The sequence below is a fragment of the Xiphias gladius genome, chromosome 11, assembly GCF_016859285.1.
Source record: "Xiphias gladius isolate SHS-SW01 ecotype Sanya breed wild chromosome 11, ASM1685928v1, whole genome shotgun sequence".
NCBI lineage: Eukaryota > Metazoa > Chordata > Actinopteri > Istiophoriformes > Xiphiidae > Xiphias > Xiphias gladius.
Window position 1 is genome coordinate 997,694 of NC_053410.1, and position 22,236 is coordinate 1,019,929.

The following is a 22,236-nucleotide window of genomic DNA, read 5'->3' on the forward strand; positions in this document are numbered from 1 at the left end:
GAGAATTAAAAGCCCAGTGTTCACACATTAAACGAGACTACATTTTTCCCCTGGTTTAATAAAGACCTACTGTATTGTAGTAGCAACACTGTTCTTCCAGCAGGTGGCGCACTGGTCTGTGTTTTTTTATGGGTGTGTGTTACTGTTACTCAATTTTAAAGCTGTAATTTTTCTTCCTACTTGTTAAATAATAACCAGTACTGACCAGTTTGAAGCTCTGTTCGGTAATATATCACCAGTACTGACCAGTTTGTAGTCCTCCAGCTCTTTGGGGTCGATGCCGTTGGGGTTCCAGATGCTTCCGTCCATTTCTCCGACTCCGACACACTTTGCTCCGAAACGATGAAGGTAACGCATGGAGTGGAGACCCACGTTACCAAAACCCTGCAGGCAGAGCGGAGGGCACACTGAACCCTGGCTGCACCACACACATTTCTCAATGTTGGTTTCACAGCGCGACGGACTGACAGTGAATCATCTCGACATGTGTTGGATGGTCCGACGTTCGTGTTCCCCTCAGGATGAGCTGGAATAACATTAGATGTCGATCTCGCTTCTCATCTAGCGCCATCATCAGGTCAACATTTAAACCTTGTCCAGCACGTTCAACGGTTAATGGCTGCACCTAACGATTGTTTTCATTGTCATTTAATCTGCAAATCATCTGCTTGATTTGTCAATGAATTGTTTAGTCTCCAAAACATCAGAAAACAGTGAAAAATGTACATCCCAGTTTCCCAGAGTCCAAAGTGATGTCTTCAAACAGGCCAGAGCCTAAAAAGATTCAGTTTACTATGAAAAACAGAAAATCCCCATATTGGAGAAACTGGAACAAAAAAACTTTGGCATATTTTCTAAAAAAATTATCAAAACAGCCTCCAATTAATTTTCTGTTGATCAAATAATCGACTCTGCTTTGGTTTATGATGATAACTCAGTAAACTGAGATGGCGAACACTGTACCTGCACGTTGGCGTTATCGCCCCCATTACAGCTTCATTCTTTCGCGTTGGCGTTCTGGGCGACGCTGCTAATCGGAGGGATTTACTGTTCAGGCATCTTTCTCACTGTTTCATTCTCTTACAGCTACGGCCCATCTACAGCATAATCGGGACCTTTGAGTCTGTCTCTCAGTGGGGACTGTCCACTGGAAAGCAATCTAAGAAATATTACAGTACGTGTCATAATTGAGCCTCAATAAAAACTGTGCTGTGGGTCATGTCTTCTGTAATTGGTCTGCTAAGACTGATGGAAAATTGTGCGGCTTCAGATGAGTCACTGCTCACTGATGAGTCACAGCTGAGGATTTTGATGGGATCCACGAATAGGGAGGAGGGAGGGAGGAGCGGTTGGAGCTGTCTCAATACATTTTTTCCCCCCATTCATTGACTGTAACTGCCGTGACTAACCACAGTCTTTGCCGTCCCTGAGGAGGAAAACCGCTCTGACCACCTCCAACTGTTCACATCTTTGAAATCTAGAAGAGGCGAGCGACAGATTTTGTGTGTCACATTAGGGAATTTCTTTCCTGACCATTGAATCAATATGTCTGACGAGCTCCCAAATCCATGCTTCAGCAGATTCTTCAGGCATCTTCAGCTTAACATGATCTATACACAGAATGATATGATTTAAGCATTCAAGGATCTGCCCGGTGTTCTGGTGTTACTCTGTATTTTTCCCCACATTGTGCTGATCAAACCAACAGCGTGTCAGTCCGTCTCTCAACACTTCCTGACTTCCCTCCTCCGTCTGCGGCTCTCAGCTCCGAGCTCATTGGCTCCTACCTGAGACGTACGTCATTAAAAACATTTCAGATCTCCTGCTGCTCAGCTCATTTTCAGGTTGCCAGCGTAAATTAGGCTTCATTAATGTTAGTGTTGATTCATTTAGTAGCTGCCACTAAAAACTGAAGGGTTTCTGTCATCTGGTCCAACAACAGCTGGTCACAGAACAGCCGTAGTGATAAATATACTGAAAATTACAGAACTCCTCTCATCTATTTTCCTGTGAGCTCTGCATTTAAACGGTAGAAACACGTAAGATTAGCATGAATACGGAGCAGTTAGATTCTCATAAAGGTTCACACAGCATGGACATGGATTAGCGCTACAACGACTCGCCGACTAATCTGCCCAAAGAAAATTTATCGGCAACTATTTTGATAATTGATTAATCGTTTTTCAAGCAAAGATGCCAAACATTCTTGTTCTTACCTAACAATGAATTGTGGACTGTTGGTTTGAGAAAACAAGACACTTGATGACTTCACCTCTGTGATATTGTAATCAACATTTTCCTTATTTTCTAATGCTTTATATTCCGATAAGGATTAATCAGTGATGAATAACACTGTTAGCTGCAGCCCTAACATGCAGTATTTGTTGACTTTTTGAAAACCAACTTCTGTAAAACTGTGGAGTGATGATGAAGAGGACGGGGCGTACCTGGATGACGAAGGTCTTGTCCTGGAAACCGGGACACATCCCCAGCTGGCTCATGTAGGCCGCCTCGTTGATGAAGTTCTCGATGCCGTGGAAAACTCCTCGACCGGTGGCGGAGATCCGACCGTGGATTCCCCCCTGACTGATGGGCTTCCCGGTGACGCAGGCGTGAGCGTTGATGTCCTGAGGACGGAAAAGAAAAAAAAAAACAGAGAGTTGGACAAATGGAAGAGTGGAGGACGTTTTTGCTAAAATAATTAAAGCTTGTTAGAAAGACTGTGCACAGCCTGTAAATCGATAAAAACACACAACCGTTGTGTCTCATTTCAGGCTTCAGCTCCTTTTAAGTCTGAATTTCAACACTGCTAAAGTCATTAACCAGTTCATCCTGCTCAGCACCCACGGCTTCAGTTATTATTATTATTAGTCTTATATTTAGTCTCATTAATATAATTTTTATTACTAGTTGTATTATTAGTCTTCTTCTTATTATAATACATCTTTGGGTGGAACCTGCTTTGTGCCATGTTCTCTTCCCTTCTGCTCCATATGAATAGTGCCCTCTGAAAACTGCTGTTAGGATCCGTTGCTATAAAAATAAAACTGACTTGACTTGACTTAACAAGGTCTGACTCATTCAAAAGGCTTCATGAACTGCTGTATTGTTTTGCTTGAACCTGAAGGGCACCACCCGTTTGTCCTTTGGTTCTCAGCATTCAATAATCAAATGAGTCACGTCTTTTGTTTTTTGTTTTTTGCACCAGTACTCACACATACGAATGGGTTCCAACGGCTGGTTCCATGTTGGTAAAAGACCCGGATTCGTTAAGTTCCCGATTGTCATTTTTAGCCCTTCTGCAAAGGTTTATGTAAAACTGTGGTATTCTGCCGTCCCAGCTACGTCCTACACAGCCAGATAAACAGCTCTGTATACTCTCTACCAACCCAGATAAAGTTCACATCACTGTAGAACTGTTAAATACCAAGTCCTAAGAAATAGCCCTTCGACTCACCAAACAATCTGAATAAAAATGTTAATACATAAGCAGCAGTGGTCTACTGAGTACTTACGAGTAAGTAAAACAAAAACGAGGTACTGTGTGTCTGTGTGGAGAGGACGAAGTTGTATGAAAAAAAAAAAAAAAAAAAAACGGCAAAGTTTGCATAGTTTCATTCTACACTGAAGCTCTAATAAGTATTTAGAGGGTTTCTGAAGTCGTGTCCTTTATCGGACGACACCATGAAACTGCTGAAAGTCATTTTACAACCGAAAACAGACCCAACCCAGCAGTCATTAGAAAGAGAAATGATCAATCGCTGGTGCATATCTGTGTTTGCTCTGTCAGAGCTCCTGTACACTGATAAGAAGAGGTCAGGGTAAGAGGGTAAATGGTAGAGGGACTGCATTTATAGAGCGCTTTTCTAGTCTATCAACCATTCAGAGCCACCGTTCGGGGTCTTGCTCAGGGACACTTCAACACGCTCTCCGGAGGAGCCGGGGATCGAACCGGGAACCTTCCAATTACTAGGAGACGGTTCTGCCTCCTGAGCCAAAATGTGAATGACTTTGTAATGAGTCCAATGAGACAAAGAGGGAATGAAGGAGGCAGTCACTGATTGAAGAAACATCCAGCAGTCTGATCAGAGAGTTTTCAGTGGTTTTGGTTTGCCAGCAGAAACCCTCCAGTCTGAGCTCAGTCTGAGTCCATGTCCAACCTTTTTATAAATCCTGAGCTCAGCTCAGTCTACATCTCATGTTGTCCACCTGCAGACATGGCTTTTCTGTTCAACGAGACACTCCCTGTCGGTTTTCATGCTCCCTGTATAATCTAGGATTTGTGAATCCAGTTTAACATTCAGAGCGGAGACTCACATAGTGTCCCATGGTAGTGGCGAAGGTGTCTGCGATCCAGGACATCTCCCTCTCCCCGGTGCTCATGTCCGGAGCGGGAACATCGATACCAGGCCCTGCAGAACCGCGGGAACATTTCAGAAAACCGTGAAAAAAACAACTAACCGATTGGGTACAGATGTGTGAGAGACGAAAGGAAACCACAACATGGAGAGTCTTCAAGTATTCAGGTAGTGCAGTCTCTGTGTTTCTGTTCTGTTGCAAACCAAAAATGTACTTTCGTCACGGTTTTGTGTTGCTTCATCAAAAACGAGTGTTTGACTGATGAACTCTCTGAACTCTAGTGCAGGGATGAACAGCATTATTCCAAAAGATATTCCCCTCATTTAATTACAATAAACTTTATATGTATCTCTCTGTATCGCTGCAGCTCAAAGCTCTTTACATCAAACTGTATAAAAATGGTTTTGTGCTTGTTGTTTTAATTTTCCCTCAGGTTTCTAAAAACCAGAATATGTGAGAGTGTGACTGTTCTGTTTTACTGCACGGCTGTTTTTTGATTTGGTGATCTGAGGTAATTTTCAAGGAAACCACGGAGTTGTTGAGGTCATTGACTCACTCACCGATGAAGCCCTTCTTGGCGAGCTCGATAGTAAACCTCCTGGTGATTTTCTCCAGCTCAGTGTCCTGAAAACACACACACACACACACACACACACACACACACACACACACACACACACACACGTAAAAAAAACGTCAGCTCAGTAACAACTCCCGCTAAAACCTCTAATTGAGGATTTTCTATTGTTTATGTGTGTGGGTTAAGCTAATAAGATAAAATGCATTGAGCTTTAGAGGAGTTGTAATTGTATTTTTGCTTCCAGTCCAGTTTTTATTTCAAAACTTGCCAATTCATATGATTAAAAAAATCTTTAACCAACTGGTTAAAATCTTTGGCACATTTATTTGGTGAAGATGAAAGCCTGGAGCAAAACAATCAGAATAACTAAATCAGTGCTTGGGGACTGGCTCTTCCAAATTGAATTACTATGCTGCGTTAATTAAAACAATAACTCTCTGGCTACGTAATGATTCAGTAGCAAAGTGGAATGAAATGGAAATCCAACAAACTGGGCAACAGTGAAACAGGCGTCTACTGGCTAAATGGTAACTAAGGATAAAGAAAAGGGTAAAAAAAAAAAAAAAAGTCACAAAATCAAACATTATAAAAAAATATTTTTTCATATTTTTTACAGGGAGTAGAATGGACAGGGACTTTATGCTAAGCTAGGCTAACCCTGCCCTGACTCCGACCTTGATGTGGACACCCCGAACTCCTGACGGAATCACACTGATTTTTTTTGTTGAATGGCAACTGATTTGACACTTGTTGTTCATTTAAACTGAATCCAGTTCCTGGAATTTCTTCATGTGAACAAGGTCAGAGGTCGGCAGGGAAGGTCAAGCAAACATTTAGCCAGAGTTCAACCCCAAAGAGAGAGAGTGATAGAAATGAAATCAATCTGTACACACATACAGAGAGAGAGAGAGAGAAAGTTATTGACTCATCATGTTAAAGAGGAAGAGAGAGAGAGTGAATCCCGGTGTCTCTCTGCCAGCTGATGGCTCAGCGTTTCCTCTCAGCAGATTGGGAGGGGTGGGGGGGGTCGGGTTGGGGGTCAGTCAGGTCAACATAACAGTGTTATCACCGGTTAAAGGAACACACCGCTGTTATTTCACAGGGTTTACGTGTCAGCGTGGACATGCAAAGGCATTTTCAGTTACACTGCAGCACTGACATAACGCTAACTTAAGTAATAAATACAGGTTAAATGAGCATATTGCTATGATGACATGCGGGCACGCAGTTCACACTGAGCGGTCCAAGGCTCTAGTGCATTAAGATCTCTTGCCAACTTTAACCCGTTAATTCACCATCGTGCTGTACTCCAGAGTCAGCCGACCCTCTCCCTCTCTCTACGCACCAAGTGAACCTGTCCTTTACGGTCTGAGATCAGTTCTCTCTTTCATCCAGCAGTTTAGTTTTTCTGAGCGTAGTCATCGTTACAGCCTCAGAGAGGTGGCAGAGTGGTCTTTTAATCCTGTTTACACCGATTAGTTTAAAAAAAAAAAAAGAAAACTAGACCCGCTGAGTCACGCGTGAAGGAAACAAAACCCGGGTGACCAGGTGAATGCGGGTGAACCAGGAAACACAGATCACTGACAGCTGACGATGTCCGGACCCGCTGTCACACAAACACACTCCTCTAGAAAAACAACACATACAGCAGCGTTTCACAATCTGAGGTCCTGGGACCTTGAGGGGCCCCTGTGGGGAATTACTGCAGGTCCCAGCAGGTCTGAACTAAGTCAGTATTAAAACATGTCTGTAGTGTGTTATGCCTCAAGTTTTGTAAGGACTGCGGATATAATTCCTTCCTGCACTCGCTTTGACGTCGTGTCGATGAACGCTGCAGCATGAAGGTGTTGTCTGTCCGGTTACGCTAGCTGAGGCTCATGCTAACGCCAAACTGGACTGGACGCAGTTTGGCGTTACTGATAAAAAGGGCTCCACAGGATTTGTGCATCCCCGGGACATGTGTCCCACCTGAGCAGCTGCTTCCAGCTGCTGTACTAACATTATCATGTAGATAAGGTTTGTGTATTATCTTTTCAATTCATTTCAATTTTATTTGTATAGCGCCAAATCGAAACACACGTTATCTCAAGGCGCTTTGCAGAGCCAGGTCGAAACCTGGCAATGTTATAGAGAGAAACCCAACAGCTCCCACCATCAGGAAGCACTTGGTGACAGTGGAGAGGAAGAACTCCCTTTAACAGGAAGAAACCTCCGACAGAACCAGACTCAGGGTGGATGGCCGTCTGCCTCCACCGGTTGGGTTGAGAGGAGAGAAACTGGGGGCGGGGACCGGGAACAGCTGTATATTCTGTTGTATTCAATAACTGTCAGATTGGTTGTTATAATGACAATAATAATGGCAATACCCATGGGTACAGTAGCAATGATAGTAGCACCAATTAATAATAATAATAATAATAATAGTAACAACAACAGTGATGATGATAATGAGCGTTGAGTAGTGGTGGCAGCTCCGGAGTCAGAGATACCTGCAGAATGAGGACAGGGAGGAAAAGCACAAACTACGGGAAAGAGAAGACAAAGTGAATGACATGAAGAAGTGTTATATAAATGCATGGAGAGAGAGAGAGAGAGAGAGGTGCTCAGTGCATCATGGGAAGTCCCCTTGGCAATCTAGGCCTACAGCAGCAGAACTAAGAGATGGTTCAGGACTCACCTGAGCCAGCTCTAACTAGTAATGCTAAGCTAAAGCAAGGAGCAGATCTGAATAGTTTGTAAACAACTGTGAATTAGCGAGAAGGTCGCTGAAAGAAGGAGAGAGCTGAGAGCGAGCGAGCAGAACTAGTGTAAGTTCAAATGTACAGCGGGTAATTAGCCGCAGTAATGAAGAAAAAAAAATAAATCACGCTACCAATAACAAAAACACCAGCAACCAGAAATGACACAATACGCTGACCGCAGCACGTCAGCACATATAAAACCAGTAAAAGCAGAGTCTGCTGTGGGAAGACTGGGGAAACAGTTTCATGGTTATTTCCTGTTGAAGGCTCCAGGCCTTTTGATGAAGGAGAACTGGGCCAGACTTGGTTCTGTTGGATACTGTATGTCCACCGGGTCCAGTCTGATCTAATGGATGCTCTTCAATGAAGCCTGGACGCTTGTATGTCAGTCTGCTGTTTAATACGCTGGGTTCTGTCTGACCAGTCGTTGACCAGCGACAGGCGGAGTTGAAGCTCCACGGTTTTAAATGAAGTCGTTATCTTGAGTCGTTTCATTTATAATTCAGGTAACGTGGTGTTTAATTAATCCCTTCTTTAAATTCCTAATTTACCGTGATGTAGTTGGTAACAGGTCACGTCAGTGGTTAAAAACCAGTTCTATTGTGGAAAAAGACCACTGGATTTCATAAACTGACATGTTTTCTTAATGAGCGTCACCAGTTTTTCTCTTCTTCTTGGTCTTAAATCTGTCCATGTTGTACTTTGTTGTTTTGCTTCTCAGAATCCGAGCACTGCTTTTCATTATCATTTCCAAATGAATCAGATCTTATGTGTTGGGGGAAGATGTGTGAACGCAGGAGAAGATCAACTAGAAACTAGATACTGTCTGGAGGTTGTGTCTGAACTTACAGAGTAGTTCTTTGGGTTGATCTTCACTCCGGCTTTGGCTCCACCAAATGGCACATCTGGAACAAATTCACTTTATTTTAACCCAGATTAAATAACAACTTCACTATAAAACCACAACCAGAGGAGTTACTTTAAATATCACGTGTGTGTGTGTGTGTTTGTGCGTACTCACCGACGACGGCACATTTGTATGTCATCAGCGAGGCCAGAGCTTTCACCTCATCTACAGACACATCTGTACTGTAACGGATACCTGAAACACACAAATACAAAAATCTCTGATTCTTCCACTTTTAAAGTAAAGGTCTTCAGCTACAACAAAACCTACATCAGGTCTCATGTCAAGACTTTCTGGTCTACTTCTGTTCCTGTCAAGGTCAGTTTCTACAGGTCGGGGTTCCTGGTCTGTGTGAAGTTCAGATTGGATCAAACACTGAGGACAGTTTGATAAAACCTGGTCTGTTTTTTGTGTTTTGACTGACAGGAGCTAAAAAACAACAACTATGACTCTGACGATTCTTATCATATTTACTTGTCACATTACCTGAAGATGCTTTTGTTTCCAGAGAGCACGAAGCGTCCAAGAACAGCATCGTAAACAGCCGTAATTTTCCCCAAAACATGATCAAAACAATACAACTATTTCCATCACATAAGCGAATGCGGCCGCAGCTGCAATGGTTGGATTCTTCGAGTTTAACTTGGCCTTTATCACATAATGTTGTGTTTGGATTTTAGTTAAAGCTGGCATGATGCCTTTCTTATCTTTTCACCATTCTATCTGTGTTAGGTGGCCTCATGGTGGCACTGCAGTGACGATTTTCACTTTTTTTTTTTTTTTTTTGCTTATAACCTCCTCGATTTTGAATTACGTCCAAAACCTTTAAAAGTTTTCACAGCCTTCAAATGCGATCTAATTTTTTACCAAATTTCACACAGGAAAAGTCTGGAAAGAGCCGCACAAAAGATCTTTTTTTCTCAATATGTTAAGACATTTTTAAAATTGTGTTGTTAAGGTCATTTTCACATAAACTCTCATAAGTCAAATTTGATTTAAAGGTGCTGTAACCAAGTTTGGTGCACATGTTCAGAACCTAGCTCAGAGCTTCGCAGCCGTGGGACGTTCTGCCTCTAGGGGCAGCGAAAACCTTAAATATTTTTTATATTATATTGTTTTCAGAAATATACATGACATGATGTATGAAAGTGTGTGGGATTTATGAGTGAGTTTTCAAAATTAAAGCACTCAAAACTTCAGAAAACTGCCAAAAATCACCAGAAGCCCATAGAGACATCTTTCTTTTTGCAACACATCTTGAAATATGTAATGAAACTTTGCTTCACTGCAACCAATGGTCAATTTTGAATTCCTTCACTCTTTTTTCAAAATTTGCATAATCAATTCATTCTCAAAACTCCTAAAGTATTTTTATGACTATTGAGCTTTAAAAGTTGTTTAATCAATATGTCAAAACAATGTGCTTGGATCCCGCTCATCGCCGCTTGCGGCTGTTTTCTTTTATTTACAGTTTACAGTATTTCACTCTCTTTTATCTTTCTCTTGAGACAGTTTTTTTTTTGCATCTTGGGAGGATGGAGAGATTGCACCTAAACCAAAACATGCATGATTTGTGAGACTGCATCTTGTAACGTGCCTCAACTCCCCTTCCAGAGTGAGTGGTGATGGGCTGTGAAGAGACTATTTCAATCGTTAGCTGTGCCATTGTTCCTTTCAAACTGACATGTAATGTGCGTATGCCATTCATTTTAAGTCCACTTGCTTCCTTCTCCAGATGCATCAACATCTGACTGACTTTGATTAACACGGTTTATTAAAACAAACAACAGCAGAACTCAACAAATTCGCTGACTGACGAGTGTGTTAACAGAAAATTAAATCAACAAAAATTATGCTCATTCATGAACATTTTTTTTGGGATTTATCAAGCAAAAACACCAACCATTCCTGGAAATCTGTTTCTCCAGTGTCTCAGATTTTCTGTTTTTTCTCTGTTTCACATCATCATCGTGAATTAAAGTATACAGATAACAACAGGTTAGTAAAAGTCTTCTGTTAAAAATCTGGTTTGCTGTGAAAATATAAACAGCTGTTGGTATGTACAGGAGATTTTCAGTATAACTGAGAAGGGAACATTAAAGTTTCTTCACTCTGCTGCTCAAATCAGTCGTCTCTGTGTCTCTCTGTATGGAAATAAAAACACACAAAAAGTGGAGGGAGTTCATTCTGAAGCTGCAAATGAGTCTGGAGCTGAGCCAACACATGCAGGCCTGTTCGCACGCATCACTGTAAATACAGCCTGCTGCAGGGAAACTGCACAAAATGGCTGCAGCTCAGAGAGAGTGGAAAAAACCACGAGCGAAAAACCAGAGAGTTGTCTTATTCTAAGTTCCACTTTGAGACTTCTTCCCAAAAAAACAAAAGGGTTAAAATTTAAATTATAATTATCTTTTTATTGAGAACAGCAGGAGAAAAAGACAAAATGATGGACGAGGGTAGAAAATAAAAATGTTAAGCAGTGAGAGTGCAGGAAGCAAAAACAAAAGCAAGGAAAAGAGAAGGAAAAAAGTGGGGAAAAAAAGAAGTTAAATAAAGAGACGAGTGTGGAAGAGTTACAGGATGCAGACAGGCGTGGCGTCAGAAAGAAATGTTGCATGAAGCTGCAGTGAATGAGTCTGAGTGTGGTCAAAACAGGCTCATTTAAATGAGCAGAACAAAGAGTTTCAAGGTGGATCAAGTTGAATTCTAATGATTTTACTTTATCTTTGGTAGAACAACCACACCCATCACCTACTCTACCAGCTAGGACATTTGGCAGCTGGTCAAATGTATCCAGAGATAACTAATAGATACTCAGCGTGTCATGTTAAGACCATTCACCATCCAGCGAAAGCTTCAACATTCATCAACAGATAGATCAGACTGACAGAGGAAACCTGTGTGCGCCAACCCAGATCCGAACACATCTCATCCCACGTTAACTAGCAGAGGGCGGCCTCAACTGCACACAAACCCATAAGATAGTTGGCGTTTGCTGTGTGAAATGGCCCCTTTGCTCAGAAAATGATCTAAACATGAGGATTTAAGGGATAATTCTAAAAGTAAGATGACCTCACAGAGCAGGGGCTGGTGGCTTTTACTTAGTAAGTTTGTTGTTGGAGCAGCTGATTACAGCACTGGACAGAACAGGCATCTAACTGTCTGGTTCAAACTGGCCAAACGTCTTTGGGTGGTTTTTTTTCAATTTTTCAATTTTTATTATTTTAATGTCTGGTGTTGAATTTGCATTTGGCAGCTGTTCATGTCTCAATATGTGGTTCAAAGAGGTGTTGATGCAAATGAAGGAGGCCATGATTAGGAGGGCAGAAGGACCCACAAACAAGCAGCAACTGAAGGTGGCTGCAGTAAAGACCTAGCAAGAAAACTCAAGGAAGAAAACTCAGCATTTGGTGGGGCCCATGGGTTCCAGACTTCAGGCAGCCATTGACTGCAAAGGGTTTTCATCCAAGTATTAGCAATAATCCTTATATTTATAATTATGTTGGTTTGTCCAGTTACTTTTGAGCCTCTGAAAATTACGGGGCTACGTATAAAAATGGCTCTAATTCCTAAACGGTTCCTAATGCAACATTTTGTTAACCCTCTTGAATTAAAGCTTAAAGTATACACTTGAACCACATCTTGATGGCTTCGTTTTAAATCCATTGTGGTGGTGTACAGAGGCAAAATTTGGGAAACTGTGTCACTGCCCAGATACTAATGTACCTGCCTGTATAACTGGTTCCTTTCTTGGCAAAAGTGCTCAAAAGGTGAAATCCCGAACACATATCAGAGTGTTATACACAGGTTACAGGGGCTACAGTGATGCCACCACAGTAATGGCAGCTTGTTAACCTTTGCACGTAGAAATGAAAAATTTCCATCCTCTAGAAATAGAGTCAAACCGTGGAGTCCCTCTGGTAAATCACATGATTAAAATACCTGGCTGCTAATGCACTCTTTGTTTGCTCTGCTGCTTGCACATCAATCATCCTCTGGAGGTGACTTGTGCTATAATAGCTTGTAGTAACAGACATAAAAACATAGGAGTCTTAAGGTTGGGGCTGGCATGGCAATTCTTTTTCAGTTTGTCCTAACTCAGACAGCCGGGAGCTAGTTTTAGCATTAAAGTTGTTTTGTGACGATGACTCCTTGTTGCTGAGTATTTAAGTTCACTCTCGGTTTTGGAAACAGTAGTTTAATGTGCAAATCTTAAAACACCAGATCGTAACTGGTCACAGCATCCACTGAGGAGGGGTCACAGGTCGTTGCCCAGGAGAAGGGGATCAAGGAGGATATCCACACCTGACGTGGGAGACCATTTCTGAACAGACAGGGTCACAATCTCCCTCTATATACAAAGAACTGTAGTACAACTGAGTAAAATCCATCTGCTAAGGAAAAAGCTAGTGAGTGGTCATTGAGTTAAGAATTCTTTGTCAGACTGCTGGTTGGTTTATTATAAAACCTCTTTTCAGCAGCAGTATGATCGATCAGACATGGAGGTGTGGGTTGTTAGATGCTAACTCTTTACATTTTCTTTAAGACTGATAATAAATTCGCATTATGTTTACATTGGTATATACAGGGCTGGTTTCCGAAACATCAACCACTGGGTCCAAACCAGGATTCAGGAAAAAAGTGTGTACAAAGACAAAACAGTGCACTTCTTGTGGTTTTCTTTGGTTTTCTTATCGTCCATCTGGTCAGACAAATTCAGATTTTTGGTTGATTTAACTAACTGCTTCAATTCATTCTGTCGTCTTGGATATCAAAATGAATTTTGGAGGCAGAAATACTTTTAATGCCGAATAAAACCAGCAGTGTGTGCCATCTTCGCTTTACTGTGTGGACAGAGCACTCCTGTGAAGACAGACCTTACATAAAGCATTCATCAGTAGAGTTTGATGTTGAAATGCTGTATTTAGAGTTTAGAAAATGGCAACAAACAAAAGGTTTAAGCCTTACAGACACTCTGACCAGCTGGATTAAAATACTACAGTTTTACCAAAGAGACAATGGGCCGAACGCTTCTCACTGCGTCCAAATCTAACTTTTCTACAGGCAGCTGTTTTCCACGGTTTTCACTCATCAAATAAAAGGTGGACGCATCCAAAGGCACATTTAGAGTCAGCCGCTAAAAGTACCTTGGATTCATTTCATTTTTAAACTAAATTAACAACAAAAATGGTTGCAACCACAACAACAAATGAACTCACTGCTGCTGATTCGGTCCACCACTTTGAATTAATTTGAATAAAAAAGAAAAACAAAAGGGTGGACAAAAAAGCCTCACTTTGACACACCAGACAGAACACACACACACACACACACACACACACACACACACACACCTCAGATAATATTCACGTCTCGTGTCAGCTGATGAGGATGTTGCCTGAGCCTGAAAACAGGTTTTAACTTCTGTGAAAGTGATATCTGCACTGTACTGCAATCCCACACACACACACACACACACACACACACACACACACACACACACACACACACACACACACACCATCCTGCTGCCCCGGTTATTCACTACAGCACCAAATGTGGATTAATCCGCGGCTGAAAATAGTCCCCCACAAATGCACTATTTCCTCCTGTCTGTTTGATAAAAACTACAGTGAGCAGCTGTTTTAGGAAATGTTGAGCTGTTTTCAAAAGAAAAAACTATATACGTTTAAAGACTTACGTCTTCAGCAGGAGCCAATGGGCTCGGAGCTGAGAGCCACAGACAGAGGAGGGAGGTCAGGAAGTGATAAGAGACGGACTAACACGCTGTTGGTTTGGATCAGTACATGGCATTTATTGACAAGAAGAAATATATAGAATAACACTAGACTCATACTTTAAATGCAGAGGAGCTGTGGTTGGATTTTGAAATCAACTAAACAACTTCAAACCAACAATAGAAGACGGTTCCTGGTCTGGAAGTCACAACTACAGTGATCACGGTCACAACAACATCAGGGTTCAACAGGATCCGGTACCTGATGGGCAGTAACGTCCAGTATTTCCTAAGAAATACTGATAATGGAGCAAACACAGTTAGTTATTGCCACTCCTTTAAACCTGAAACAAACACACGTCACCCAGTTATAACTTGTCATCATCCCAATAACTATCACAACCAGGATGTTGAAGCAGCAATTTTAAAGAGAAATTAAAAGTGTTTGACAAAAACTGAAGAGGAAAAGAGAATTACAACATTCCTCTCTTCACGAAAGGTTTAATCCCTGATTGAACATGATCACATCCACTTAATAATCCACCATCATCAGCAGCTTGACTTCAGTTGGGCTGTAACCTTATTATCGATTAATCTGCTAATTTTCAAGATTAATCAATTCATAGATTAATGGTTTCGTCGATAAAAATGTTCCAAAAAAAAAAAAAGTGGAAAACGCCGTGTCTGTTCAGTTGTACGTGTTGTGTATTATGTAATTAGTTCTTTGCTCTGTTAACTATTGGTTAATTGTAAAATCCTCAAAATAAAGTATTTTAAGTGGAAAATTGACTCCTTCATACTACAGCCCGACATCTGCTATCACTCGCAGTATCATCTTCAATATGGTTGTAGCTTTATTACAGAGGAATCGGCTGCTTATTTTCACAATTTATTGATCCGTAGATAAATCGTTAAATTAATCGCTACAGGTCAGAAAATGGAGGAAAATGCCGTTTATCATGTCCTACAGTACAAGCTGACGTCTTCAAATGTTAACCATAACTTATTAACCTATTCATTGACTAATCGTTGCAGCGCAGGGGGCGCTACAAACACCAAAAACTTGTACCTTAAAACCTGGTGGACAGGACGACTTTGTGAAGCCTGAAACCCGCTTGCTGCTGCTCGCAGCTTTAATTTTGGCCGACTGAGCCGCTTCTTTCTGTTGAGATATAAAAAAGGGCTTGAACCCGGAATCACTGCCTGCAGTTTTGTTTTTCTTCATTTCTGTGGCAGAAACACAGAAACTTGCATCTGGTCGACAATGGGGAAAAAAGGGCCTCCGAGCCAGTTATTCTTGTCTGAAGTGGAACGTTAGAGGATCACATCACATACCAGCCAGCTGTTGAAGACTTGTCAGTTTTAGCAGGAAAAAACAATCCTCTTTTCAACCCTGAATAGAAGCACTAACTACATACTTTAAATCAAAGGGTTTAATACCACCTCCACGACCACTAATGCAACAACTACTACTTCTTCAGCCAGTACAGCTACTATTACACCAACCACTGATACTCGAGGACAACCTGCTGTCAAGATTTCCCCTACAGCACAGATCAGTAGCAATCACAACAAGTCGGAGTTTGAACTGGGGCCAGAATTCCTCCTAACATGAAACTTTTCCTGCGGAGAATGTCACAGTCTGATGGGATTAACTTGTCTCAGGTTTCTGATGACAAATTGGTGGAGCTTTTAGCTCTGAACAGGGTCTTTTCCTGGAGACACCCTGTCGCTGCTGTCGAGGAAACAATTTCAGCTCCAGCACTGATTCTGAGTTCAGTTTAGACAAAGCTTGTGTGTGTGTGTGTGTGTGTGTGTGTGTGTGTGTGTATATATAGATATATGTATGTATGTAGTGAAGACTTTGAAGGAATTTTGTATTTCGTCATAATTAGCATATGAATTCTATGGCCAAAAATTGATTTTCTGAGGTCACAGTGACCTTTGACCTTTGACCACCAACTTCTAATCAATTTATCCTAGAATTCAAGTGAACGTTTGTGCCAAATTTGAAGAAATTTCCTCACGGCGTTCCCGAGGTAATTATTAATGTTCTCATTTAGCCTCTGAAATCTAACTCCACGGAAGTAAAAGTAAAAGTAGTTATACGACTGGGTAAAAATACTCTGTTACAAAGTCCCGCATTCAAGACTTTACTTATGTAGAAGTACACAAGTCATTGCATCAAAATGTACTTACAGTACCTAAACAGTAAACTAAAAGTACTCTGTATTATGAATATTGATCGCTGCATTAATGTCTAAGCATCACTTTACCAGTTGCAGCTGGTAAAGGTGGAGTTAATTTTAATTACTTTATATATTACAGGGTTTATACTTCTCAGATAAGTAAACTATCCTATAAAAGTATAGCATCTGAACAAATATTAATCATTTTTAAAATGATACCCAGACACCCTACATGTGTCACTACCAGACAAAAACAAACACACACCCACACGGTCTGCAGGTGAACCAACAGCCGACCGGATTGTCAGCATTCCTGTCCGGGGAGGAAACCTCACCAACCTCAACCACACTGAACGTGCCTGAAGCTCCTTTCAACATGCACAGAACCATCTCTATTACATAATCCTGCACACTATTGCTGTACATACCAACATGCAGTTTTTAACACACACACACACACACACACACACACACACACACACACACACACACACACAGCGTGACTAAAGCGGTACAAAAATGTAGAAACCAATAATGTAATAGCAGCTCTTGAAATTTTAATATATTTAAAATTTTATTATATATTTAAAAATGCCATTAAACCCAAGACATTTTACTGATGATGTAGTATTTTATTCAGTGACTGGAAATGTATTACATTGTAAACTGGTGCAGCTCCTTCAGATGACCATGTCATCATTTGGACTAATAATAATCTGTAGGAATGCCTCTCAAATCAGTGGCTGATACAGCATTACATTAACTCGTTGTTATTGTTCTAATAACAGAATTTCAGCAGATAATTACGTATGGTACAGTGAGGCTAGCTCCGGTGAAGGGATATCCTCCGAAATCGGCTTCTGAATGGACATTGTTTCTAAACTCATATTTTTCAGACTGGAAACGAGGGAGTGAGATGAGCAGCTGAAGCCGTTGGACTCTAACGATAATTAAGCTGTCTAACAATTTCTAAAATTCTTCTGAAGGTTTTGCAACTTTTACATGATGGTCAACAGCAAAGAGAAACTCTGCTGTTGATTAGCACTCATATTTAAAAATAAACAAATATTACAGTACAGTTTTAAACACAAGTTAGAGCTGCAACGATTTTTTTCAATTAATGGATTAGTTTATCAAAATGTATCAGCAACTGTTTTGATAATCAATTAATCATTTAAGTCATTTTTATGCAAACAGGCCAAACATTTAATGGTTCCAGTTACTCTGTGAGAACTTGCTGCTTTCCATCACTATGAATGACCCTTCTCACATTGCACAGTCATTTGATCCATTGTTAGAATGAAAATATTGTAGCTTTAACTAAATGCAACCCCAGACTAAACCGACCAGAAAGACCTCCTGACCTTTCGTCGAGCTCCAACATCAGGACAAAGTTTACAGTCAAGTTCCGGTGTCACTGCAACATTTCTATAATATTCTAATGAATTCCCTCTTGTGCCTGGTCCCATTTGTTTTGCAGCCTCCATCATGTTGGACATTAATATATTGTATCGTAATGTTATGATATTCCTATAATACACCAGCTCCTTACCTCCCTCGCAGAGCATCCTGTGTAAGACTGTGATAGAAACTATAGACGTTCTATAGTATTTTTGTCTTTTCCAGTGGTGGAGAGTAACTACTGGAAAGAACATGTACTCAGGTAATGTACTTAAGTACATTTTTGAAGTATGTGTACTATATTTGATCACTTCCACTTTATTCTACCTTATACTTCCACTCCACTGCATTTCAGAGGCAAAAAAACCCCTTTACTTTTACTCCACTACATTTATCTGACAGCTGTTGTTACTAATTAGGTTCGGTTTTATTCGGTCATAAAACCTGCACACAGCACGCTTGTCTAACATTTTAACATGTCCTTCACAGTTACTTCACAAATAAGATTTCACATGTAAAACATATGATCGGTTTACAAAATGTGACATATTTTTACAGACTAAACTACCAAATACAGAGACCTATCAAGTTCTTAAAATCAGCTCCACCTCGACAGCTGCAACGTTAAAATGCTGCCTACATATACTGTGAACACAGTACTGGGCAAAAGTACAGCAAAAATCAGATCAGCAAATACTGATCTGATTTAGGTTTTTTCTCTTTATTGCACTTTGGATGAAGTTAATTGATAAATAACCATTATTCCTGGCTTTATTTTTGAAAACATCCTCACTTTACTTTTAATGCCTACAATATTTGTACAGTACTGTATATAATGTCCGACGGAAGGCATTCTGCTCCATGAACACTTTTACTTTTGATACTACCAGTATTAGTATATATGTAGTAGTACATTCTGATTCTGTACTTTTACTTTCATGTAATTTTGAATGCAGGACTTTTACTTGTACTCATTTTTTAGTGTGGTATCGCCAATTCTACTGCACGCGCTTCCGTATCCACCACAACATTTCTATAATAATCATTAAATGCCCACAAGGTCTTTAACATGAAGGGGCGTTGCTTCCAAGATCTGCAGGAACTGCAGGAACAATTATGCGCCCCTTTAATCAAGGTCAAAGAAAACAATGGACAAGTGACCTGGCTTTGGAAATCCTGTTTGAGTAGCATCAATACAATGCACCACAACAGTTATATAAATAGTAATTAATACTTGTGACCGGTTGCTGGAGATATGAAGAGAATGGTGCCTCTATTCTAAACATGCTGTGGTCTTGCCAAATATATCCATCGGATTATTTTTTAAGGCCTAAACAAGTAGTTCCAAGTCTCTGTAAAACCGTTTATTTTGGGCTCAACTCTGAATTTCCGGACTCTGACGTCTCCTCCTGTTGAAAGCAGATTGATTATTTAGGCTTTTGGACAAGATAAACGGACACTGCGGAGGAACTGGAGGAAAAAGAATCCAGCTCATTTTGAAGAATCGGCTACGTGTAACCGATGGACTGCTGTGTTCAACTCTGGAGATTATGTCAGTGTGGTGGTGTTGTTGTTGTTGTTGTTGTTGTTGCTGCTGCTGTTTTTCCCTGTTTAGTACATGTGTATATGGGGGTCTGGCTCTGACAGGTCTCCTGGTGAAGTGAGCCTCATCTGTCTTTGTTCCCTTGTGTAAACATTCAATAACATGTTCATTATATTAAAAAATAGCAACAATGATCCTGTTGTAAACTACAGAGTCTAGTCTCACCTCTCTGAAAAGGCCCAGTCATGTACCTTTTCCCTCCTGTCAGCCGCTTGTAAAGTCTTACAATGCTGCTGTGATATTGTTATAATAGACCTTTATTATTATTATTATATATTATGACATTACTGTTACGAAATCCCGGGTCCAGGCGCGGGGCTCACCTCCCTTGCAGGGCGTCCTGTGCTGGCTGTGCTGAGCCCGGTAACCCTCTATCACCTCCCACTCGCCGTTGTCTCTCTTGATGGGGAAGCTGACGCTCAGGACGTGGTTACACGGCTTGATGATCCGCAGGATCCCGCGGACTCGCTTCATCTTCTGCTCGGGGCTCTCGCGGGTCTTCAGGTCCTCCACCAGCTTGTTCTCAACGATAGCAGCTCCCCGGTCGAAGAAGCCCTCCACCATGGTGAAGAAGTTGGGGTCGTCGTCCCGGTCCACGGCCTGGCTGTAGCCGCGGTACCGCAGGAGAGACGCGGACGCCGGGAGAGCCGAGTCAGCGGCGGCAGCGGCGGAGCAGCCCGAGGCCAGGACGGTGCCCGCTCCCCGGGTGAGTAGCTCTCCGAAATACCGGTACATGTTTGGGGCTTTATGGAAGTTTAACGTCCCGGAGAGATGCGCGAGTCGGACCAGAGCAGGGCAGCGAGGGGGAAGACGAGGAAATGGAGGGGGGGAAACTAAAAGTTGTACCGCAGCAGCGGCTCCTCCTTCCCGCCGCCCCTTCCTGTTGAACTACACCGCAGCGTGCGTGACCGCGAGTGCACGTGCAGCTGCGTTTATTTGAACCGAACGCAAAATGACACGAGCCCGCTTCTAATGAGGAGAATCGCGCCGGAAAGGTGCCGCCGGTCGGCTAAACGTTAGCGCTGCGAAGCCGGCTACGGACGCGTCCCAACGCCACCGTCGGCGTCGTGAACGCAGCGAGACGCGCTAAAAGCAGCGACGGGCGCACAAAGCGAAGGCTAGCTGTCACATTTCAGACGCTTTCGACGCATTTTCCCGTATTTTGTGGTTGTTTAAGCTAGCGCCAAGGGTACAAGTCGAACTTCCGGCTCCGGCATTCAAAATAAAAGCACATGTCAGTAGCACTTTGCCAGGTGTGGAGTAGAGTAGTGTGAGTGAAATATTATACTTCATTTGCGATTTTATGCATTCCAACAAAATTGGCATTTAACGCAGTTAGTAATCTAGTAGTGTAGTTATTCATTTTAGTGCTTATACAGACAGCTGTAGCTACAACTGTAACTACACTGTAAAAAAGTTTCATTTCCAGACTTCAGACCTTACAAACATGAGCTGTTCTCCCCTGAGGCCTGTTGACACCGTGAGTTAAATTAATCAGCTGCTAAAGTTCACTCACCTCATTAAATGGCGGTTTTTTGAAGAAACAGATCCAGCTTATTAACAGGCTTCCCAGCCCCCACTGAAAACAGCATTACCCACAATGAAGGTAAGTATTGAATTCGGTGCCGACCCCCCCACACGGTTAGAGTCCAACACAGGGACTGGGAGCAGCCTCACAGGTTGGTGTCTGTGTGCCGACTCTGCTACAAAACGTCCCCCACAGCTTAACTCACTTACTCTTTCTGAAAATTGTACTAACTATATAACGTGAGTTAAATAGTTAACTCACATTTTTAAGGCAGCAGGGGAACTTATGAACAAACTTAAAATGATTTACAGTGTACAGGGTAACTGTGAAAACTGGCTGGAAAATGTCCAGTAGCCTACCATCATATGATGACCATAAATAAATAGTTGGGTTGTTTTTTAATTGCTAAATAGTTCAAGGCCTTATCATCCCGACTGATTTTCACTGATATCTTCATAATTTGGTCGGTGTAACCATGACACGGGTATCAACTATTATTCTATGTGGTATAAAAAAGTGGTCTTAAAAAGTCTTAAATTTATCTGGTGAACCTGCAGAGACCCTGAACCATTTCAGGGAAAACGGGGGTTTTAGCCGACTGGGGGGGGCGTTTGCATTCTACAAATACCAAACCATTTTCATGGTGTGTGTTTTTTTTTTACTTTTTAGAAATAAGATATCCGAACTTGACCACTATTAGACCAACAAAAATAAATAAGTGAATGATTCGGTGATTCCCCATCATAATTTTTCTTTCTCCAAGCAGTGAGGAGACGACTGTGAGTCATGTACATGCAAACACAAAGATAAAAAGACATAAAACAAACTTTGTAACAACCAAGTTGCAATGCATAAAACTGAGGAATGATACAGGATATAACAGGTGATTTAACATATTTCTATAGTGGTGGCTAACACATTTATACGTGGAACAAGACTGGGTCAAAACCCAGCCTATGTCTGGACCACGTATGGTCAATGTGCGAAATTGAGGACCTAGTTGAAAACTGTTGTGGAACAGCTGTTAACAACTACTTTCAGTGGAGAGCAGCTAAAGCCTGCTGCTGAAAATGTGGCCCATTAAGACGACATGTCGACCAGCAGCCACTTCCAAGCCGCTGCTCTGCTAAAATCCTCATTTTATAACCACGACGCCGTCCGACAGAGTCACCATCCACCATTCAAAGTCGG

The 22,236-nt window shown here is 41.6% G+C and overlaps 1 protein-coding gene across 1 annotated transcript in view; it reads right to left on the reverse strand.

Annotated features, from left to right (window-relative positions):
• LOC120796284 (glutamate dehydrogenase, mitochondrial-like) overlaps positions 1–20,692 on the reverse strand; it is a 27,619-nt gene extending 6,927 nt beyond the window's left edge. The window contains exons 1-7 of the mRNA XM_040138930.1: positions 19,841–20,692; positions 8,702–8,782; positions 8,530–8,585; positions 4,920–4,983; positions 4,318–4,412; positions 2,448–2,627; positions 247–384 (exon numbers count right to left, since the gene is read on the reverse strand). Of these exons, the coding sequence (XP_039994864.1) occupies positions 247–384; positions 2,448–2,627; positions 4,318–4,412; positions 4,920–4,983; positions 8,530–8,585; positions 8,702–8,782; positions 19,841–20,252 (1,026 nt within the window). The 5' untranslated portion in view covers positions 20,253–20,692. The remainder of the gene's footprint in view (positions 1–246; positions 385–2,447; positions 2,628–4,317; positions 4,413–4,919; positions 4,984–8,529; positions 8,586–8,701; positions 8,783–19,840) is intronic.
• Between the last annotated feature and the right edge of the window lie 1,544 nt (positions 20,693–22,236).